The sequence below is a fragment of the Odontesthes bonariensis genome, chromosome 10 (genome assembly GCF_027942865.1).
Source record: "Odontesthes bonariensis isolate fOdoBon6 chromosome 10, fOdoBon6.hap1, whole genome shotgun sequence".
Taxonomy (NCBI): Eukaryota; Metazoa; Chordata; class Actinopteri; order Atheriniformes; family Atherinopsidae; genus Odontesthes; species Odontesthes bonariensis.
This window is the reverse complement of record NC_134515.1, coordinates 26,880,522-26,903,952: the sequence shown is the minus strand read 5'-3', so window position 1 is coordinate 26,903,952 and position 23,431 is coordinate 26,880,522. Positions and strand designations below refer to the sequence as shown.

General features: G+C 43.2%; 3 protein-coding genes across 10 annotated transcripts in view; 2 read left to right on the top strand and 1 right to left on the bottom strand.

Annotated features, from left to right (window-relative positions):
• The first annotated feature begins 195 nt into the window (after nucleotides 1-195).
• On the top strand, nucleotides 196-15,292 carry bltp3a (bridge-like lipid transfer protein family member 3A). Its single transcript, XM_075474979.1, has 21 exons — nucleotides 196-488; nucleotides 2,793-2,955; nucleotides 4,861-4,899; nucleotides 5,153-5,244; nucleotides 5,327-5,516; nucleotides 5,870-6,010; nucleotides 6,897-7,067; nucleotides 7,433-7,613; nucleotides 7,799-7,885; nucleotides 8,378-8,548; nucleotides 8,986-9,131; nucleotides 9,932-10,073; nucleotides 10,501-10,694; nucleotides 10,791-12,028; nucleotides 12,142-12,308; nucleotides 12,394-12,533; nucleotides 12,637-12,787; nucleotides 12,932-13,188; nucleotides 13,490-13,598; nucleotides 13,760-13,851; nucleotides 14,397-15,292. Exons 1-21 carry the CDS (start codon nucleotides 445-447, stop codon nucleotides 14,511-14,513), a joined length of 4,032 nt encoding a protein of 1,343 aa, XP_075331094.1. The 5' UTR covers nucleotides 196-444; the 3' UTR covers nucleotides 14,514-15,292.
• A 1,712-nt stretch (nucleotides 15,293-17,004) lies between these two features.
• Nucleotides 17,005-19,351, bottom strand: taf11 (TAF11 RNA polymerase II, TATA box binding protein (TBP)-associated factor). Of its 2 annotated transcripts, none has more exons than XM_075474985.1 (6): nucleotides 19,098-19,351; nucleotides 18,705-18,938; nucleotides 18,101-18,231; nucleotides 17,916-18,003; nucleotides 17,731-17,827; nucleotides 17,005-17,620 (listed from the first exon to the last, which is right to left on the bottom strand). In XM_075474985.1, the coding sequence occupies exons 2-6, from the start codon at nucleotides 18,873-18,875 to the stop codon at nucleotides 17,490-17,492; spliced, it is 618 nt and encodes a 205-aa protein (XP_075331100.1). In that variant the 5' UTR covers nucleotides 18,876-18,938; nucleotides 19,098-19,351; the 3' UTR covers nucleotides 17,005-17,489. The 2 variants fall into 2 exon arrangements, with proteins under 2 accessions (XP_075331100.1, XP_075331099.1); XM_075474984.1 differs by having other exon boundaries at nucleotides 18,705-18,896.
• Nucleotides 19,352-20,057: 706 nt separating this feature from the next.
• Nucleotides 20,058-23,431, top strand: part of anks1aa (ankyrin repeat and sterile alpha motif domain containing 1Aa) — a 60,489-nt gene continuing 57,115 nt past the window's right edge. For 5 of the 7 annotated variants that reach the window (XM_075474977.1, XM_075474975.1, XM_075474974.1 and 2 more), the window contains exon 1: nucleotides 20,059-20,622. In XM_075474977.1, the coding sequence (XP_075331092.1) occupies nucleotides 20,453-20,622 (170 nt within the window). In that variant the 5' untranslated portion in view covers nucleotides 20,059-20,452. Of the gene's footprint in view, nucleotides 20,623-23,431 lie in introns of all 7 variants that reach the window. The other 2 variants (XM_075474978.1, XM_075474976.1) reach the window with 2 other exon arrangements.

Here is a 23,431-nt window from a genome sequence, read left to right as displayed (position 1 = left end):
GAAATCAGTAACAAATAAAATGCCTTTTATGCTTGATGTGCAATTTGCTATATAGATACACATAGAATATCCGTAATTTTACGCACAGACTGAGCTACTCAATAAAGTTTAAAATACATAAAGTCGAGGAATCAGAAACAGACAGTTTGTTGCCAACTTCGTTGAATATTTGTTATTGGTTGGTGGGAACACCTGCCCTGAACATCCAGCAGATGGCGGTGTTGTGTCGAGGCTGCTGTTTTATCGCTCGAGCCGCGTCTTCGTGCGCGTGCGTATGCACGAGAAGGGGGTAGAGTTAGCTGCTGTCCGGTGTTTAACGAAGAAACAGCTGCTAACAAGATGCACCGGCTAGCGCTAGGCACAATATAGAGGTACCTGAAGGCTAGTTCACATGTATTTAAGTAGATAATCCGCTGACAACGTTCGCCACAGAGAGTCCCAAAAATGGCGGGGATTATTAAAAAGCAAATCCTGAAACATTTATCAAGGTAAGTGTTTGGTTTGTGTTAGCCAGTTAGCCCATCTGGGTGATGGTTTGAACATTTCTGCGTGCAACGCAAAAATACAAACCAAAAAAAAAAAAACGTCAGCTGGCAGCGTTTTGTTATCTAGCTCGTATATTTGATTTCCACCTTGTTTACTATTTAGTTCACGCCACATATTGAAACAACACGGTTAAAATAGAGGCGATAGACTTAACGGGGATAGTGACCGCAGCAGCTGACACCTCAACCTGCACGGGAACATTACTTTCCCAGACATATCTCAGCATTCTTCACAGCCTTATCGTGCTTCAGTTTGTAATTGGCTCCATCCCTACCACGCTGTTTACTTTGCCTCGTTTTTTTTTTTAGTTCAGGGCCATATAAATGCATGTTCAATGGCCATGTGTCAAAAGCTGATGCTTTAGAAGCAGCCCTTCACTCATTTGAACAAATCTGTCGAATCGTCTGAAGTGGACGTCAGTGATTTGCTGTAATTTCCTCAAGATAACGCTTAGCTTTGGTTTAAGTTTAGTGTATCTTTTAAAAAATGGCACCCCATCACGCATGAAGGACATCATTCACAAGGAAATTGTTATTTGGATCAGCTGATGTTACCTCATACAGATGTTATTAAGCTTGATAACAGTTGTATCTGGGTTGTAAAAGACTTCCTTCTGTTCAACTCCGACTGGTGATGAGATTCAGTTTGATGCAAGGCGAAGTACCCAATGTTGTCAGCTGCTCATTGCTGTCAGAATTTTTTTGTAATTGCCCTTCAACATTGTTGCTATCTCAGTCTTTTTGGGACTATATTGCAGTAATGTCCCGCATTCGGGAGCAGGTTTTTCCTGAGCTGGTTTTAATTGCTGTGTTTGTAAAGCTGCCTATATGGAGACACACAGTCTGCCATTGTGTGATATGCTGCAGTCTCCTCTTTTTTTTTTTTTTAGGTCAAGCACTTTTTGTCTTCTACTGTCAGCTTGGCCCTGCTCGGTGCTGCTGGGTAAATAATTGTGGTTGGAGAGCAATGATGAAATGTGTTTCTCATCTGAAGTCGAGCACGAGCCTGGGAAAAACAAATGCCTGCTCAATAACAGGCTTTCCGTTTGGCTGTTATTCCCCTCCTCACTGTTGTTGTCTCTGTCACTGAATTATTCAAGCAAGTTTTTGGACTAGAAAGGACAATGTGGATACTTATTGGAAGGTGGACAAACAGGCACATTGTTATTGTTAGCAATGTTATTTCTGTAGTCATTGTGCATCCCTCCGTCAACAGCCGTCACTTCAAACCACGTCACTTTGTGATTCTGTTGCGTTTGTATTATTTCTCACAAGATATAAGATTTTAACACAAAGAATCGGGATCTAGACAAGATCCAGTTGTGTGTTTGACCCTGGTTTGGATGCACCACAGCCATGTTAATGGTAAAAATCTTCTGGTTTCCTTGTTATTGTATGAAAAAACACAACTTCTTCAGTAGCTTAAGGGTTGTCAGATTAAAATTTCCCTGCTATTTGTTTATGAACAGTTTTGGTCTTGTTTTTTTGTAAAACCAAGCGGTTTGTACAATGAGTCCTTTGTCTCCCCTAACTTCTTGAATATTTGCAGTCTTTAAAGCCACGCTTATCCTTGCAAATAAGCATGTTTAGCTTGCTCTGTAAACGGTAGCTACAACCTTTTATCATCTCTGGGCCTTAAAAATTCTCACAACCAAGTCTCTTATGTCCTACCAGTCTTGAGGAAAGTGTTGAAATGGGCAGTTATTAAGCTAAGAGGTGTTAACAATTGGCCTGACCCTTTGGATGTGTTAAATGTTGATTTCAGAAACGTAAATGCCCAGAGTTTGAATGCAATAGGTTGACAGCCGTGATTTTGTTGCCCAGCTTAAGCTGTGACTCGCATATCAGGTTTATCAACAGTAGCGTGATTTCAGACCTGGCAGGTTAGTCTCCATTGTGTTATTTAGTGTTGGAGTTAAAATAACGACATGATCCAAACTATGTAGCCCAGTTTAATCTCCTGCTTTTCTCTTTGCATCTCGTTTGATGTCTGAAATGTTTGAGAGAGCTTTCACAGCCATGTTCTGTTCACGTTTAAGAAGCTAACCAATCAGTTAGCTCTGTTTGCTCTGTTACCTCTCAGGATGACTCATTCTACTTCTATTTGGAGAACATCTTGGCTGCATCATATAAGCTTGCTTATTTCTGTCCTCCAGTTCATAAGTAATATACGTTGGGGTTTTTCACATAAAAACGTCCTTTGTGCCATAGAGTTTTTATTTTGACCGTTGCATCTGTTTCTCTCAGGTTTACCAAGAACCTATCCCCGGACAAGATAAACCTGAGTACGCTGAAGGGGGAAGGGCAGTTGTCCAACCTGGAGCTCGATGAGGAGGTTCTCCAGAACATGCTCGATCTGCCGACCTGGCTGGCCGTCACTCGGGTCTACTGCAACAAGGCCGCCATAAGAGTACGTCACTGTTGACTCATCTAACCTGATTGTGTAGCTTGTCTAACAGTCTGCTTCCCTTTTTTTTTTAATAGAGACTGTTAAAACTCTGAGCTGTCATATACTTCATACATAATTTTCTGTGCATTTTCAAAGTGATCAAGAGTGGCATCGAGCTTGCTTTTGACTGCATACACTCATAGTGGAAATGAGTGGTGGCAGTATCACAGAGAAAAGCCCAGCTAGAGGCTCTGCTTTGAATGTTCTTCAGACCAGTACTGGTTGCTGATAATGGACAGGCAAGCCGCGATTCTGTGGGACACAAAAGGCCAGAGGCTAGAGGCTAGTTTTACTGGCTGGTGTGCACTGAGCTGTCAGGCTGGTTGGTTTGCGTTCCCAAACAAGTCCAATAATACTACACAAGTAAGATCAATTTGTCCTGGAGCAGTTTCTTGTTATATCACTGTCATGTCTTTGTTTTAATCCTCATTTTTGTGATATTTATGATGGTTTCGGCAGAAGTCAACAGCCTCACTTCAGACACTTGTCCTCTCGCTAACTGTCTGGCATTTTATTACTTATTTTTTTTAGGAACTGGCACCTCTCATGCAGTATCTGTAATATTGATACTTGATATTTTTTTCATCTGCTTTAACCACTTCCCATTCCTGGAAAATTTGCCTGAAATGCCTGTTTGTGGCATACTCAAAGTGAATTGAGGGCTGTTCTAGAGTTATGTGGAGAAAATGCTTGACTTTGGTCTCTTTTGAAAGGCAACACTGGAAACTTTTTTTTTGATAATTACAGATTTTTCGATGCGTTCGGCCCCACGGTTCACATTCAAATGCAGTTTTGGGCAACATTTATCTGTTACTAAAACAGGTGTTTGCTTGTGGGCCATGTCTCCTTGATCTGACATGTCAACAAGAGAATTATTTCATTTTATTTTCCTGTTAAGGAACGGAGGAGGGAAAACCCCTAATATCAGAAAAATCCCCATGAGGCACTTCTGCCCTCTAAATGATAATACAACATTTTATCCTGCTGGGGACATGTGTCTGTTTTTGTCAAGAAAATATCAAACAGTAGGTTACTACTGATTTTTGTGTGACTTGCCTAATGCACCTGCTCTGTATTCTAAAATGATTTGCATCGATCACATCCCCAGAAAGTCAGCTTTCCAACACAGTGTCACACATACTAAATACTTTTGTATGAAGAGAAATTGTATATAAAATCGCTAATATTAAGGTAATTTAAGCTTAAATTAAGGTGGCGATGCTATATTCCTGGTTTTGGACTCCCCACAATATTTTAATTGGACAGCTGAACAATAGGGGTCTTATCTAAGCTCATACTATTTTCTAGCCTTGCTCTTGGTACAGCTTTGTGGTCTGTTGGTTGTTGTTGCTCTGCTACTTGATTCCTGACCAAAGCTACAATTAGAGCTGTTATATGGATAGCCATTAGGTTTGTTACAGATATTCTTAGTTCACAGAGCAGTGTTTTTCCTGGCTTCCCTGCATGTTTTAGATGTTTTCCTGCTCCGATAAACACGATTCAACTGAGGAGATTAAGTCCCCAGCTTGTCATCAGGTTATGCAAAAGCCCTTTAATGACCACTAATTCAAATCAGGTGTGTTGAAGCGTGAACGTGTGGGTCAGTGGGACCTAGGCGCCGGGATTTGGAAAAACAGACCCCAAGGATGGACCCCGCCGACTTTACACCGCATACTTACTATGACACCAGTGAATCAAATCGGAGCATGTTGACAGTGCTTTTACCTGGTATATTTCCTCAGATTACCTGTACTCTCTGTTATTTTGGACCCTGTCTCAGCTTCTGTGTCATGCTGGGCCTGTTATGCCTTTGTGCCTTTTGGCAAGTGTTTGTGAATGACACCGGTGACCCTCCTGTCTTTTCAGATACAATGGACGAAGTTGAAAACAAGCCCCATCTGCCTGGTATGACTGCTGTTATATATTTTTCTTCCTTCTGCAGAGTTCTCTCACATTTCTGCGACACTAAGTTTCATAAAGTCATCCGACTCTGTCATGACTCAAGCAGTAACGTTGCTTTGTTATTTCACCTTTATTTTACTGCTGAATAGGTCTTGTCCTTTATGCTCATATCACTGGTAAATGTTAGCTTACTTCCCCGTTCACACTTGCTCAATCGTATCCTGAGAGCTGTCTGAATGTTCCCTCTTTCGTGCAGTTCTTGGATAAGGTGGAGGTTGAGATGAGGACATGTGAGGAACCTCGCCCACCCAATGGCCCCTCTCCTATTGCCATAACAGCAGGCCAGAGGTAAGCTGTCACAAATCTTGAGCCAAACCAACATATCAGATATCGAATGCTGCGCCACCTCACAAGTCCTGTGTATTTATAGTGAGTATGGCTTTGCCGAGAAAGTGGTGGAGGGCATGTCTGTCAGGATCAACTCTATTACCATCAAGGTGCAGGCCCGTGCCTTTCACGCCTCCTTTGAGCTCTGGCAGCTGCAGGGCAACAGCCTGAACCCCAAGTGGCAGCGCAGTGACCTTCGCTACACCCGCATCACTGACCCCAAGAGAGGAGAGGTACAGTGCAGCGCAGCGTGCTTTTATTTCCCTCTCCGCACCGCTTTAATACTCTGCTGTCTGGTACCCAGGCACAGCACAACCTAGTCCAGTGTTCCACTGCAGAAGCCATGCATGCTTACTAAACCTGCAGTAAATCATTAAATCGAGTCACATGTTTTCATTCGCTGTAAGGACTAATTTTAGACCAACAGCCTCTCAGAGTGAGGAGTTTTCTAATTCACTTAAAGGAAATGTGTCCTGTTGCTTCCTGTCCTTGCCACTCTGTGTGACTGTCAGAACGTGATGCTTGGTTGTCTTGCAGTGCTATGGACCGTTGCTTGATGCTTTGATATGATTATTGTTTCAATCAGGTGTTGACATTCAAAGAAATTAACTGGCAGAGTCTACGAATCGAGGCGGATGCCATCGAAAGTGACGACCAGGACCTCGGTAGCACTCCACTGCGTCTCATCACCAACCAGGGACGCATTCGCATTGCTCTAAAACGCAGAGTAAGGCCAGATTTGTACCCCTTTGCATATGACAACAGTTCATGACAGACAGAGTTGTAAATAAAACCATAATGCAGTGATTTACATATCTCATAAACCAATATTTAATTTACAGCAGAACTTAGGAGTTATATGAGATGTTGAAAAAGAGACATTTTACAATTCATGAAAAATAGCAGCTCATCTTGGATTGAATGGCAGCAACAAGTCTTAAAAAAAGAGACGGGGCCATGCTGATCACTGTGTAGCATCATCTCTCCTTTTAGAAACGGTATGTAAACATCTGGAAACTGAGGAGACCAGTTGCTGGACCTTTGGGAAAGGAATGTTGTCCCATTCTTGTCTGAGCTCAGCTCAGCTCAACAGTCCTGAGTCTTTGTTTCATGATGCTTTAAAAGACTGGAACGCAGAAAGCCAGTCTCTTGTCTTCCTGAAAAATGCAAGGCCTTCCCTGAAAAATACGTCATCTGATGGGAGGAGCACGTATTGCTATAAAACCTGTGTATATACCTTTTAGCATGGGTGGTTCCTGCTCACAGAGACGTCTTCAGATGATGGAATTAGCACTTACCTTTCCAAGCCTTTTGTTGCCCCTGTGCCAAATCAAATTGGTCAGGAAATGGTCAAATGTCTCGATTTGAATATCCGATATGTTCTTCAACGTCTTATTGTGACATTATAATATTGGTTTAATAGATTCCAATCCGTCGCTTTTCCGTTTTCATTTACATTTTACACATCGTCCAAACCTTTTTTTTTTTTTTTTTTTGAATTGGTGTTGTGCTTTTCTGTGACCAAAGTTGTGAAAGATTGTAAACGTCACGCCACATATATTGAAAAATGAGTGTCACGAGACTTGTTACATGTCTTCCTTTGCTCCATCTAGATTAAGGACTGTAACGTGCTGGCATCCAAGCTGCTTTTCATTCTGGACGACCTGTTGTGGGTGCTGACGGACTCTCAGCTCAAAGCCATCATTCATTACGCCAAATCTCTCAGTGAGGCCATGGAGAAGTCCGCTCAGCAGAGGAAGAGCATGACTGCTGAATCCCTGCAGGTCTTCACTCCTTCATGCTATGATTTGATACATTATGTTGACAGAAACATGTAAAAACATTGTTTACACGTTTATTACTATTTGGAAAAGGCAGTGATTTACGCCTGTTCACGTGTAAATGGTTATTTTTGTGTAATTTTTATAATCAGTATATCTTTGTATGATTTTAAAGAATTCAGAAAACATGAATACTTTAAGTGTGTGGTCTATATGGTTGAAGTATGGATAGTTTTTATTCAACTAGGTATCAAATTACTGGATGCATTACAGTAAAAGCAAACATTTTTGTTTTTGTGTTTATTTTTGCTTGATTTTGGAGATAACTGAGGTCATTTTGAAAACGTGTGCCTCCTCTGTTGGTGTAGACTGCTCCTCCATCTCCCGGCATCCACAGCCTGTGGACTGAGCCCCCGCTCTCCTCCACCAGCACCCCCAACAACACAAGTCAATACTTTGATCACTTCGATGTCAAGGAGTCTTCCTACCACACCTTCATATCACGCCTGGACTTACACATATGCAATGACAGCTCTTCAATGGATGAAGGTTAGATTGAAGTAATTCGCCATGTGCGAGCAATTATCAGCCCGCACTGTCTTGTCGAGTTTATCTATGCGGTTTTGTTATGGTTGTGTTCTGGGAGCCATCCCTACACGCGGTAAATTCTTGAGCACTTGAAGGTTAATTAGTGTCGAGCTGATTTTAAACAGCCCTCATGTGATGTTGCACAGATGAGCCTCCCCCACCGGGCTTGCAGGGTGCCATGCAGCTAACATTCAGGAAGCTGGGGTTTGACTACTATCCCATCCACAGACCTGGTGAGTGTGATAACTGACTCTTTGGCAAAGTGCGTTTTGTTAGTAGTTTGCCCCGAGGGTGTGTTCAGCTCCCAATGTAACCACAGCATTCATTCTGGGCTGGTTGTTAGGATTGCTATTCAAGCAGACTAATGGCATGGTAGAATGTGCCCAGTGCTATTCTAAACTACAGAATCTCTGAAGTGATGAATGTTGAACAGCGGAGTTGCCTCTCAAGCTAATTAAGGGCAGCTCAAAAGGGTTAGAATAGCCACACAGTTTGCATTTTTTTTTGTTCTTCTATAACACAAGTGACTTTATTTTTTCCAGTCAATGTCAAGACGCTGTTGTTTGGATTGTTTTTTTTTTTGTTGTTGTTTTTTTTTTAAAGTATATCCCAACTCATTAAACACGACTATTACTAGCCGGAGCTCATGCCAGTTTGTAATAATAAGTTAAGTGTTCAGAGTATTTGCTGAATCCCGATTGCTTGTTGCTTCTGCTCTTGCACAGCTGATGGGTGTCGACACTGGGAACGCCACAGCGGAGCTATGGAGGCTCAAGCTCAGTGGGCTGCTAAACTGCTGCATGAGTACCAGAGAAGAGCAGAGGCTTCTGGGTTCCCTGGGCCACATGCTGAGGGGTCGCAGCCAGCCAAGGACTGCCCTGCTAAGGCATTTCAAAGTAGGGGTTCAGAACTTACCTTTTGAAGGCCAAGTTAAAGCTGATGTGACAAAGGAATGAATGGCAATAGTATTTCCCCAACTAAATTAGTGGCTTTTTTTCTTGATCTTTCAACTATTTCACATCACAACCCCAAGATCACTTTATCAAGCTATATATCCATGACACCTTGACCTTTGTGCTTTAGCTGAAATCTTCTGAAAAAGAGAAAGTGCACTGAAACAAAATGAACCAGGCATGCGTGTTTGCTCTCTTTATCATGGACCGTTACATAAGATGTGACCCCATTCTCCACACAAGTTAGCATACAGTTTGTCTCAGCAGCAGGGACATTTTTTAATAGCAAACGTCCATATCTGCGCCAATGCATTTTGAACATTTGTTGCATTTCTGTCTGCCTTTATCCGAGTGTCTGCTCTCCCATGTACATACATTAGATGGACAGTCCAGCCCCAGGTCAAACCCTCCTGACAAAGAGCAGGCAACCGGCAGGAACTCTGGGACGGCTCCTTTAGTGTCATCACTGAAGAGGCTGCGATCCAGCTGCGCGGTGATCAGGATGGATGATGTGGACATTCACCAGGCAAGCTTCCATCGTAAAACTGATTTGATTTCCCTGCTCTAACAGAAGCCTAAATGGAGCAAGACTTTTCTGCTCCTCGCTGGAAGCTCTCATACAGAATCGCTGAAAAGGGGCCGGAGCTCATTTTAAGATCAGGAAGTGTTAGCATCATGGGTTTGGATTTACTTTTGGACGTTTTACTTTCAGTTATTTGTGTTTAAAGTCACTTTACCAAACCAGAAAGTATCATTCCAAGGAAGAGGGCTAGTAGGAGTAAAATAGAAAGATCCTCCAGCTATACAGCAGAACTTAGAAAGTAATAGTGTTAGACAAATACCTGTGTCATAAGGGTAGTTTTAAAAAAGCATACCACCTCATTATTATTTCTAATAGATTTACTACTAGTATGTGAGTAAAATACCTTAGCAATAGAATGCCTTAGTGATGAGAACAATTCCACACATCTCCCTTCTTTTGCTTCTCATCTGTAAGTGAGAAAACCCCTTACTGCCACTTTAAGACACTCATTCTGTCTGGTTCTTCAGTTATTTTAAGCGTAACACATTTGTAGTTCCCCCGTTTGAATTAGCAGGAGACACCCAGGGGAAATTCAGCGAATGCCTGGTCTCCCCCCTTGGTTTCTAACAGGAAGTTTACAGCTTACACGCAGGGGCTTCAGTTTTCTGTTTTCCACTTTCCGGTCATTGATTGATCAATCTGACTTTGTCTCCCCACAGCAGCAGATAAGTAACCTAATGAACCCCCCCCTTTTTTTTTTTTTAACCATAATTTCTTTACTGCCTCAATCTTCACACATCCAGGTGTCTACAAGGGGCCGTCAAAACAGAAAGACCCGCTCTTTGATATCCTGTAACCGGAAAGCTTTGCGTTTGCCGGATAATGTGCCAGCAGTCCATCTGCAGTTTACAGAATACTACTTCCCTGACAACCCCAGTTTACCAGGTATCCGTGTGCTGTATTGAACTGTACTTGAATTTTGTTTAAATTTGAGGAAATGTTTAATTTAATCACCTATATGCTGCTCCAAAATGTGTTTGGCAGTTTGTCTTTATCTCTCAGCAATTACCTTTTTTTCGTGCCAACTATATGTAAAAGGAACCATTTGTATGCCTCTGCCCTGTGTTACTTACATTACTGAAAACCCTGAGCTAAAATTTCCTTTGAATGAATAAAAAAAAAAACACCTTAAAAGATTCCGTCTTTGTTGACCTAATGTCCCAACCACTAGTCGGCTGACAGTATTTGCTGTGAATCTGGGATTTGTATTTTTGTTTGTTAATGTTCAGTCAGGCAGTAATATTAAAAGACGCCCGTCCTATCCTGTTTCAGCACCTTGTGGCAGTGTATTTGACCTTTTTCTCTCTCCCAGTGCCCACCTCAAACCTGTATGCCCAGCTAAACGGCCTGCAGCTATGTGTGGACCCAGCCAGCTTGCTGTGGATCAATCTGTTTTCCAGGGGTCTCCTACACACCCTGGACCAGGTCAAAGCTTTCTACCATTTGCAAGACTGTAATAAAGTTGAAGAGCATGTAGACATTCGCATGGATGCAGCTCAACTTAAGGTGAACACTGTTTTACTGTGGCTCAGTTTGTTTTGTTTGATATAGAAGTCTCCAGCTGAAAACACTTTCTTTCTTTTTTTTTTTCTGTTTTTATAGCTGATAATTCCTCTAGATTCATCCATATTGGACCATCCGGAACGTCCACAGTCCCTTTCTGTCACTGTACCCCAGATGGTTCTCAGCAACACCCGCCACTGCCCTCATGGCTCCAAAGCCGACCTCGGGAGGACCTGTGAGAAGTTTGCGAGCAGCCCTTTTTTCCAGACAACTCCACCTCGCCCATACCCCGGAGATCTGAGTGCCTTCGACCCCATCCCTTCCGCCTTCCTCCAGCACTCTCAAGAAGTTGCATCCCATCCTCCGGACAGAAAGCAGACACGATCTGAGGATGTCTGGTCCCTCAGCCTGTCCCGTGTTGCGCTAGGTTTCGATGGAGCACGGCGATTCCCCAAAGGCAAAACCCAACCTTTTGTTGAGCCCTTTGCCATGTCCGTGTGGATGTGTCAGCCATCTGCCTTTAAAACAGAATCGTCGTCTTCCCCCTCTAGTCCTAACGGAGCCCACCAGCTCTCTTCAGAGCAGGAGCCTCGTCAGGGTGAAGCGTCGCTTGCTTCTGTCCACTTTCTGGCCCACACCATCACCCCAATGAAGATGTGGCTCAATCACTACCAGTATGTTGCTCTCCTGAGGATGAAGGATGCATTGGCACAGTTGGGGGCAGAGTTGAGCCGGGATGTACGAGGCGATAAGCGGGCTCATGGGAAGAAGACAAAAGCAGCTACAGTTTGTCTCGCTCTTCTGTTGGACTCAGCAGAAGTGGGTCTCCTTTTACCACCAGTGTGCATGGAGCCGGAGGGAGAGATCCCTCATACTCCAGAAACAGACAGCCCCAGCATGACGGACTCTGACGTCTCCCCGACTCATCACTCCGTTGATGTCGTCTTGGAGGACAGTGGGCTGGAAAACGGCGTCTCCTCCATCAATACAGGCGCCTCTGGCGTGTTTGAGCAGGATGAACAAGACGGGGCGGTGGACGAGGCGTACGAGGCGGTGGAGGAGGAGCTGGAGGGCAATGTATTGACAACACAGGAGGACAACTCTGTTCTCTCACCACCCCTCTCACCTGGACCCTCCCCAGCCATCTCCCGCGAGCCGTCAACCTTCAGCCTGGAGGGTGAACTGTCGAGCGCTATGAATGTCACCAAGGATGTCACCAAAGATGCCATCAGTGCCTCGCTGGACCTGACCAAAGGGGCGTTTTCAATAACAAAAGATGCCTTTAGCATGCTGAGCCGTGGATCAGGCATGAGCAAGTTGTTCACTGCACAGGGGAGGTAAGTTCTTTCTCCTGCTGCGCTGCCTGTAGTGTTTGTGGCATATTTCGTGCACTCCAGGCCTTTACAGGTTACCCCTTAATGACAGACTGTGTGTATGTGTGTGTTCACAGGGAGCAAGTTCAGCGTTCAGAGGAATCATCTTTGCGCCAACAATCCATAAAGCAGTCGCACTCCCAGCAATCCTTTGACAGCGCTATCTTGGATGGCAGCCTGCCTGACGAAAACCTCTCTGTTGATAGCGATTTCGGCGATAATTTTGTCGTTCTCGGGGACTCAGGTGTTTAAATACCACCAAGTTTCCAAAGTCATTGCTGTGATCGAGAACAGACGACATCCAATTTAAATGTGCATTGTGTTTCCAGAATCGGGTATGGAGTCCATGCGTCCCAACAATACGCCTGCGGGCAGCCGAGGCAGCCCGGCCCCGGGGACAGAGGGGGGCTCGTCAGCTGATCTCAGCAGCTCCCTCTCCCAAAGTACTGAGGATATGTCTCAGGACATGGTGAGTTCATTTGTTATCATGGTACTTTAGTACTCTCCTCTATAATTAGAACAAGTATTTTCATTTCAAACCTAAATGTGGCGTGTGATGTGGTGTTTTACAGTCCTCAGTGTTGCTACTGATCCTAAGTGGAACCGCTTGTACCATGGAAGCACAAGGAGAAGACCAGGTTGTGGCTGTTCAAGCACAGAATCTGGCCACCGTGCAGATGGGCAACGTGACGCAATCAGACCTTCTGGCAGGTCTCGTACAAGGTAACCAGAATTAGTGCTGCCATACGAGTTCAATTCCAACGTAATCACTACAGGATATGTTCACGGTCTCACCAAAAAGAGAACCTAGTGCGGTATGTTTGGGTCAGAGGGTAAGCAGGATCTGGCTGTTTTTTGTCTCTACAGCTCCAGACGAACCAGTTCAGAGGCAGGGGAGCGGGGGCTCGCCTGCGTTATGCATGCGAGCAGAAATGGGCCCATCTGCAGCTCAGCGCTCTGCTCTGGCCGAGTCGTTGGGGTATGTGGATATCAGGGTGCAAGACTGCCAGGCAGAGCTGTTAGCCTCTACGGTGGCTAACATTGGTCCTTTCCTCGAAGACGAATTCAGTGTTGATGGTCAGCCAATGAGGTTACGTGTGAGCAATGTCACCATCACCATGAAGGTAGGTCAGCAGTGTCCTGGTGACAGCGTTAAGTACTGTTTGTATTGGGCTTTACTCTTTGAATTTGACAAATTTGAACATATAAGTGCAAAATGCATTTTATTTAATGTCACATTGTTTTCTTGCTTTTGGTGTAGAATCCTGAAAGGCACAACAACGTTTGTTGTCGGACACAGATTGAGTGAAAGTGCCATGTCTTGCTTTTCTTTACGAGTACTTTAGACGTCGGACAGAGGGTTTTAAACTTTAAGGACCTCACCATAACTACGCAGCCATAGTTAAGGTATCTGATATTTTTTAGGATGACGGCCCCAGGATCTACCCTACAGCCCCTCAACCTGTCCCAGCCAAGTTCATTATAGATCAGCTGGTCCTCGAGCGGAGTGATGATGGCATCATGAGAGTAAAAGGTAGTGCAGCTTAAAAATCATGCAATGGTCGCATTGTGGATACGCCCAAATGGAGAGGGAATCATATTGAAACTACGGGGTCAGCCTTGATGCATCCGCTGTCGCAGCTTTGCAGAAAAGTGAACAGAAAGTGCTCATCTCTGTTTCCTTTCTGGTCGCAGCTGAAGGTGCAGACCCTAAACCCTCGGCAGATGTGCCTGTGGCCGGCCTTGATAACCCTGACAGCTCTGACTCTGTCCACCAGCAGAATGAGGTAGGGCAGACCAAGAAATACCAGATGCTGCCATGTTTAGTTCAGTGGGTCTGTGGTGAAGATTTTAGTAATACTGCACTCACAATTCTAACATTCTCACCTTTTTTTTTTCTCCCCCAATAGAATATTTGTTACCAAGTTTAATCAAGTGAAGAAGAAAAAACAAAACAACCAAAAATAGTTTTTGGGTTATGCTGTTTGTAAGGCCACATATATTTAGTTAAAAACGATTGTGACTGAAATGAAAGCAAATTCAGTGGCTTACTTTCAGCTGTGTATAAACCATAGAGCCATGCATAGCTCTGTATTATTGTACTATTAATATGATGTATTACTGCTCAGTAGGTCTTAAAAATCCAGCTGTAACACCGGCGTGCTGTCGCTTTTTAACAGAAAAGCGGCAGAGGTGCACAGGAGGGTGTAATAGTATTGTAATTACACCCATCTGTTCACGGAATCTGATATACTGTAAGCCCACATGGTGTGCAAGCACCAAACAGAAGCATCAGTGACCACTAACCAGTCCAATAATCCCTCATTTGCAGAGACAGACCCTGGAGTCCCAGCTCCGTGACGCACAGGCTGCCCTCACCCAGGCCCTCACAGAGAGAGAGCGCCTCCTTCTGGAAGTCAGGAGGCACGACCCCACGTTTACTCTCTGAGCCTCGTAGTGGTCGAGCGCTGATCCTGCCGCTGCTGAGGAACGGTGATCGGATGTGTTGTCTTGAAAGTTGGGAACCAGCAAAGCTTATTCTCAGCATTTCTTCAAAATTTATGTGAAAATGGAAGATCCAAACCACGGCTTTGGATCCTTTCCAACTTGTGCACACTATTCAGGAGATTAGATGAGCGCCCCTGTATCTAACAATGAGAGGGGAACCCTGTATATTAACTTTATAGGTCTGTAACGGTACTGTTTTATTTTTTATTTGGCAGTGTAGATATTCCTCACTGCTGTGCTAAATGCAAATTATTCCAGTTTATTGCTCATCCAAATCAGTGTGGACTGTAAAGTCATCGTGTGGTTTCAGTGTAAAACACAGCATGCAAAGTGATCGAGCTTTAATTCTCTCCACTTAGTTTTTTGTGTTCCGGAAATATTAAGCGGACTGTATGCCAAAACCTCTTTTCACATGCACAGACACTGCCAGACAGCTGCTAGTCTATCAGTCACATCTTGTACAAATCCTAATGTCACGCATGCTTAGTGAACAGTGCTGATTTACATGCAGCACCATTACAAACCCACACCCGTAGAGCTGGAGTACTTATTAATGTAGAGTCGTTTTTTTTTTTTTTTTTTTTCGTTTGTTGTAAAAAATAAGAAACTTCGGTTTTATTTTTGAAGTATTGTCAGTTGTTACAAATGTGTTGTGAAAGGTAGAGAAAAACGGTGCACTTTTGAGTTTATTTATCCTTTTTTTTTTTTTTTTCAAAGAAAGCATACCTCCGCTGCTTTCATCGAGAGACTGATGAGTCTCAGTTTTCCTCCTCGATTGCTTCATCACCAAGTTGGAGTGGTTGCACACTCGTATCAATATGTCTTGTAGTTCTCAAAAAAGCGGGTCGTAACATTCCCTAGTGTTCCATTATTCTACGAGTTGTGAAATGATTCTTTTGTACTGTGAAACAATGCGCTCTGTGGGCGAACGTCCACTAAAGCAAAACGCCTTTTGAACGCTCCCTTTGACTTTGGAGGTCGATTTCCTTAAAAAAAAAGAAAATGTGTTTTTGTAGCTTGCCAGGTTACAACTCATATATGACACCATGAACTTAGAAGTTCATTCTGCACGTTGTTTTACTTGTTTACATTTGTTAGCAGATATTTATTTTTATTTGATCTGATTTATTACTGTGTTGAAGCCATATCAATCAAAGGTGACATTTCAAAAGAAATGTATGGTACTACGTGGCAATCCTGATATGTTGCAGATTTAATCTAACAGGCTGTGGTGTTCCACAGAAAATCTGTCACGCAGATGGACTCGAACAACAATGACAGTTTTGTTCATCAAAGACGCCGCTTAACAGCGTGTTCGTTCGATGAAAAGCAGATCTGTCAGTTAAATCTTACAAGTTTGCTGTTGTTGAGTCAGGATCTTGCCTTCGGCTGTTCATAATATATTTCATCGGTGATAAACAAAGCTCAGTTACAGGGATCTTCCGATCTTTGACTTCCATTCATAATGTTCTAAAGGTACGTGGGAGGCCTCTGGTGGCTGAGACTTGTCACTGCAGTTTCCATTTAAAATGTCTTTTTTTTTTTTATTTAGCTGTGGTTGCCTTGCAAGATATGAACGATTTGCATTCTTGAAGAGGAATGTTATCTATTTAAGCAATAGACTGACACCTTTGGTATACTCCCACCATGATAAAGAACAGTCACACTACAGTTTGTTCTGTTAAATGTGAAATTCAGTTCTTAAGATGACCACCTATGTACCATGTATTTATATTCTCTCCTCAGCTGCATGAAAACTCAAAAATCCTCATTTTGTTGGTGTAATAAAGCAGAGATACTGCCCACTTACCTCAGTATCACCTGTACACACATTCTTTTTACTAGCTGTTGGTGTTCTGCATGGCCTTAATAGACAAAGATGTACTGGTACGAATTGAACGCGGCACACTGGACGCAACATGTAGCTCTGAAGTCGTCGTCGCCCCCCCCAGTGTCCTCTATGTGAAGTAGCATAAAGTAGCATCTCTGTTGCTCCGATGAACCGGTGCTTTGAGTTAAATCTCCTTGTGATCTGTTACCGGTTTTGTGACAACGTAACATCCACCCATGCAGAACGGAGGAGGTAAATAAAGACTCAATGCCAGGTGTTTCTCCCCCTTTCCTGATGATGCATGTACTGAGGTGATGTTGGGTTGTCTATGGTTACTTACAGTTGCGAGGTCAGTTCACTGGAAATAATGCTTGTTTTCATGTAAATCACTTCAGAGGAATGCAGGGGAGTCATTGTGGAAACATTTTCAGTGGCACAGATGTTGGAAAACTGTTTTTTTTGTGAAGTTGTGTAGAATTACCTTGAATTTTGTAATAGTATTCATCACTTCATTGAGACTAATATAAAACTGGTTCTGTGAACCAAAGCTACGCTGAAAAGGTTTTAAGTGAAAAAATAAACTACTCAGCACATTTTGGGCTTTTTGCTTTTTATTTTCTTCTCTCATTTCCCACAGGGCTGTCGTGTTATTTACAACAACATCCAGGAAGTTACCCGTTTCCAAATAAAGTTTAGTTTCGGCCACAATCCAAACACAAAAATAACTTAAATGGTCAATTATAAGAGTCAGAAATAAATCGGAAAAAGAAAAAACATTCTCAAAACTCAGTGTGCTTGGATGGCTGTAAAAAGACAAACGTACATTTTTCTGACGAGAACAAAACATTTTATAGTCGAGTATAAAACTTTTATTTACATATGTGTGTTTAGGAGTTTCACTTTCCAGCTCTATTTGATAGCTTTGTTGACCGTTTTTAAAAAAATCATCTATAGATGCTGAGCTTGGTCGGTTAGATAATGGTCACTGCATTTATGGCAACAAGTGGCTTCTCGACACGTCTTGCACATTGTGACGTACCACTTTACTTCAACTGGCTTCCTCTTCCAGTCTGCAGCTTGCGTCCCTCAGTGAAATATAATGTTCTTATACTTGGTGTTGGGAATCTGATCTCGGCTCTTCAGCCTCCTCACTGCTTCCCTCATATGCTTGGGCTGAAGCGGTGGGGTGTCTCCCCACTTCTCACAAACATCCAGTGCTGTAAAGGGGATACAAAAATAACCGCAAGATGTTCCAATTCAAACTGCACAGAAAAGAAAGCACTTCAATTATTCATGAATCGTTTGGTTTCGTAAATCCTTCGCTCACCTTCCTCAACTATTTCTCCAGCAAAAACCTTGGAGATGCCAGACATCGCTATGACCACATTCTGGGACACCGATGAGCCCGTTATGGACTGGATCAGCTGAATTAATGACATGAGAAACAGACGTAAGGCAGAAAAAAAAAAATCCATGGATTAAAATAGAAATCTTTGTCAGTTCACGGCTCACTCTTTTAATGGCAGCCTTTGGGAAGGCGGAACGTCTGTACATCTCGTAGCGATTCAGCTGCTCTTCAGAAAAGGACGACACTAAAACCCTAAAAATAAATACAGGAGAAATACCAGGATGAGACTCAGGCAGAGGATTTCAAAAACAAGAATGATCTTCTACACGGTTCAACATGTCAGTCTTACTGCATCTTTTGTATTTCATCCTCATCGACCTTGTGGCGTTTCTCCTTTTTCTTCTCTGGCTCCACCTTCAGTCTTTTGGATGAGGGCTGGCCTGAGGTCCCCTCTTCCTCATCATCTCCTGCTACGGTTTCCTACGAGGTGGGAGAAAAAAAAAAAACGTACAGTCCTTATGTGAAACCAGATTATGCATAAATCATAACTAATACTTGTTAACCTCCAACCTTTTAGTACACATAAGTTTGATTTAAGGCAAGATCTCATTCACATAACTTCTGCTGCACTGTCATTAGTTACTATTAGGTTCCTTAACATGCAACACAAAATTATTTTATAAGTCCAATGACTAAGTTTAAAAACATCTTCCTTTAAATTGTTTTTAATATATCAACTTTAAATATTACAGATTTTAATTAACACTTCTGATCTGCTGAGATTATCTCGCCGATTTATTTTTTTTGTTTTTGAACAATCGTGCAACGATACACTTCCAAACAGAAATGACTAAGTATGATCTTTTGAAAATCTGGTGATCTTCCATTTATGTTGTCACTGGAAAGTTAAAAGGGTTCAGAAACCTTTAAAAGAGAACTGTAAATGAACTCACAGCTTTGACCTCTTGCTTTGGCTGATCTTGCGAGGACGACTCTTTGTCACAGTCTGCAGTTTTTTCTGAAATGGGTACATTTTCAGTTACTTCCGTTTTAAGATGCTCCTCCTTGGCAGACACTTTCCTCTCGGGCTTATCCTCCGGTTTGATCCGTGCAGGATCTGCCATTGTCAGTCGATACCACGGGTTCTGCGAACATCAATGATGCAGCTCAGCAGACAGTTGTTCCCACTTTAAAAATTACAGAGTTAGCAACAAATTAAAAGCTAATATTGCTTTACAATTGTTTTGTTTGTTAATTAGTCTTGTTTTGTTTTAGAAAATCGGCTGAAAACAGGAATAACTCTCAGATAAAAAGTAGATGAAAATGGGAACAAGGCTTGCACATACCTTCTCTACAGCTAGGCGTCAACAAGGCAGCAGCGACAGACAAGCTAACAGTAGAGGTTAGTTATCGTCCAAGTCTGTGGTTAGATAGTAACTATCAGCAGCTTACACATGTCCTATCTATAGTATTTTTCTTAGTGCGCAAAAATACAGAACAATTAACGCACTTGCTGTGTACTAAGCGTGTGTAAGTATTCAATAAAACGGGAATGCTAGCGTCACAAAGCTAAATCACCCAGTGTATCACCAACACAGTCATTCTCAATTTCCGTTTCCGTTTTGTACCAACTTTATTAACACCGCCTGCATTGAGGGAACGCAGCAGACGTCCACAAAAGTTGCTAAACATAGTCTTTATTTAAAACAATGCGTTTTCGTATTACGTTTTTTTTTGTATATTTCGTTTATATACTGAAATACTGTTATCGTACTATGATAGCCACATGATATCCCTTGAGATACCAGTCACAAACTATTCACATATGGAACAGGCATATGGAAAAAAATATATGTATATTTTTTCATTTTATTTATATAATTGTAAAGCTTCAACAGCTTTACAATCATTACTAACACAATACTTTTTTAGTGTTACTGAATGAGATGCTATGAAATGTTCCTTACACCCATGAATGTGACAAAAAATTTTACCCAGCACAGACGTAACATTAAGTGCGTTTACGTCTCCACGTATTATTTATACTTTAATGCTTTTCAGTTTAAAGCTGTTCAGTCTGGTGAGTGTAACCTTTTTTTCTCTGAATTACCATGCGTTTCTAAGTAATTAAGTAATAAAACTAGTAGGCAATCATTAAATGGTCAGGTTTGGAAATTTGTTTTGAACACTTAAAACAGACTTTCAAAGCCCTGGATGGGTATAACCCTGCCTTTCTCTCAACTTCTCATACGCAGTCTGCGTAGGCGCCATCTTGCTTATGCCCATCCAGACTGTGTGTGAAGCAGCGAAGGGTGGCGGTGATAGGAGTTGTATTTGTGCGTGTCTGAAGGGTTTCGCATTGGAGATGCAGAAAGAAAGGGCAGTTTCAAGGAAGTGACGGGCGACGCTCGGAGGACTGGTCAGAGGAAGTTTGCTCGATAGTGGTGCCGTGCTCCTGAACGAAACTTTTCCCCCTGAGCACCAGCAGCACCGTGGATCGGGACGGACGGATCCAGCGGTGGAGGGAGCTTTTGTTTCCCCGCCACATTAGCAGCTCTGAGGAATAACTTGAGGTTGGGAGAACGAGAGGGTCGCAGAGGAAATTTAATTCCCACAACCACTCCCCCCTCCTCTCTTCCCCCTTTCCCTCTCTTCCCCGCACCTCCTCCGTTTTTTTTTGTTTTTTTTTTTGGGATCCGCGATGGGGAAAGAGCAGGAGCTTCTTGATGCGGCGCGCACGGGAAACCTGGCCGCTGTGGAGAAGCTTTTGTCCGGGAAGCGACAATCCGCTGGCGGATCGTCCGGGACCGGTGGAAGCTTCAACAGCGGCGGCCACGGCGCCTCCTCTCACACCCTCTCCAGTCTGCTCAGGTAGGGTCTGGGAATGCTAAAAAGGAGCGGACAAACTAAATGGGACTCAGCCGGCGGCATTGTGTCTGTCAAACATGGTCTAATCTCTTACTGCTGGGGCTTGAAAAATGCATGTTTAGTTGAACACGGTTGTTGTTTTTGTCTTGGCAAACAAACCCAACGTAAGGCAGTGCAGCGCAGGGGCAGTGGCATGGTTCTTTGTTAGCTCACAGCTCTTGTGTTTCCTGCCAGTTGTAGTGTAATACAATAATTCCCTTTTTTTTTTTGTATTTTCTACTGTTAAACCTGAGAAATCTGCAGACCAGACCACGGTCTCTTGGGAAAACTGGCACAGATGTATTAATGATTACAACCAGCTTTTCGTGAGAGTGGAGAATTAAATTTAGTAGTCAGAATTAGGTTTTCCTTTTTTGGAGAAAAACTCCCTTTTTAAAATTTGGAAATCTTTTATTGAGCCCCCTGGTTTCTTTCCTGATGTGTGTAGGTGTTGACTTTTCATCTTTGACTGTGGTCACAGTGGGAACTCTTCATTGATGTGTACACACACTTGATGTGGTTTTTTTTCCCCACATCATAAAGGATGGGGAGGTTTCGTTGATCTTTTGAGGCTTTTACCTGCCACCAACGTCTTCTCCTCTGCCTACTTCCTCGTAAATAAATCTGAGTTTCAAGGTAAAGCAAAACACAGCTACTTTAATGTGTCATCTGTGTCTGTGCACACTCTGCAGTGTGTCTGGGATTTGAACAGCTGATCGACCCAGCAGGGATTTCATCCCTTACATTTGTATGGCATGAAAGATGACATTGAGTTTGATATATTGGGAAAAGACATTTCTAATATGTTGTCCCCGTGACTTTGTGCAGAAGCTGGTGTTGTTAAAGAAGAGGGTGAAACGCAACAGATCCCATAAGTGCAGTTTCATTTCGTCCCACAGATGTTATCTGAATTTTAGGCTTTCCACTACCTGGGCTGAAACCCTTTGTCCTGGAACCAGACATCCAGTCTCCTAAAGTTTCTCTGGCTAAAACTGCCACTTTGCAATATACAATTGGACCTACTGATAAATAAAAGAGTTCTCCATTCCCCTGTGAATCTGTTTAGATATGTAAAAAAAGAATAGCTCCTGTACTCGTTCTACATGTGAGCAATCTGCTGTCTTGTTATTGCGCTGAGTGCACACAGGCGAAGGCCAGTCAATCAAAACATCAAATTGCTCCTCTGGGATCCTCGGTGCAAGCCACCATCATCTAAGGGAGGAGTGTTAAGGCGAAACCCAAGGTGCTGCATCACTGTTTTACTTAGTGCAGACTGCACAATGTACTCAAGGTAATTACATTAAACCCGTCTAATCGGAAATCCAATTCGGAGATGTCGTGCAGTCGAGGCTGACTCCGTCTTTTGCTCACAGATCTGAGGTTGGATTGAAATGCCCGTTGTGTCATCCGTTCTGTCTTGAGCAATCAATGTTTGGCAATGAGGACTCTGGGAAATAATAGGCCACACTGTGCAGGAAATGAGTAAACCTCTGCTAAAGAGCCTGTTGCCTTTGGACACCTGCGCTTGCAGGACCGGCAGTTTGAATATAAAGTGTATTGACCTCAGGGAAGCTTGCGGGATTGTTGCTGTTGTGTATGACATTTGATTTAGTCTGCATAATGAAAATGTCAATACGTCTGTGGGCATTACAGTGAATTGCCACAGTGGTACAGGCTGTGGCTTTGTGTGTGTGTGTATGTTTAGTTTTTTTTGCTTGTAGTAGAATCTCTTTGTGACCTACTCATCATCTATTGTTAGGAAGTGTTGGCCTGTAATCATGTCAGAGGAGATTTGATCTCCTTTTCTTTTTTTGTGGATCTCAGCCCTTCCTGGTTGTAATGTCAGTGTGTAGAAAGGAGTGAGAGTTATTTACACTGCTGTGTTCTGCAGACCTGAGCTTCGGCTTGTGTAAAAGGAAAAAAAAAAACCTATCAATTCGAGGTGTTTTGTGGCTGAACTGTCGTTTTCGAGACTAAGCTGCTGTGAAGGACGTTGGGCCTCGCGTGCAGAACGTAGTCAAACGGTAACGTCACTGTTTATTGCACAGGCCTATCCGCGGGCTATGCTGCATTCGGCTTTATCGCCGCTCTTTGTAGCTGTGTTGTGTGTATTTCCAATAGAGTTTTGGCGTTCTTTCCCTGGAATGGGGTGCGTGTTAAGACTTGCAGTGTTTTTGTAACCAGACCGTTGTACAGCCCTGCTCTGCGGAATGCCTGCTTTCCCACGAAGCCGCATCCCAGCCGTTGCCATGGGATAGACGGTGACCCCGGCATGTTGACACCATCGCCGCCGCCCAAAACATTTGTCTCGTGGTGCTCCATTAAACGAGCTGGGCAGGGCCTCCTCAAGTAGTAAGGTCAAAGTGAGAGCTTTGATGGAGGAGCTCGGTCGATGCTGAAGTTAAGTTTGGGTGAACGCTGTTTGTGGGCTTTATGGATATGTATTCAAGGGCATGCCTTCTCTGTGTTTTTACCCTTCATATTGTGTTTTATTTTTGCAAGGGTCCCCGTGACCGCTTTTCAATCCCAGTGGTGCACAGGAAAAGTTTTTCACTTGCACTTCCTGGCCTAGATTGCTGAAATACAGCCAGCTGCTGCAGTTCGACCGGAGGTAAGACAAAGTCCCTGGCAGCGAGAGTGCTTGCCCACTGAGGGGAAATTAACAGTGGAATGCATGGAGTCCTGGACAGACACTCTGAGAGCTTATCCAGATGAGGGCTCGTCTCCCAGCTTCACAGCCATGTCTTTTGTCCCTCTGACAAAGCATAGAATG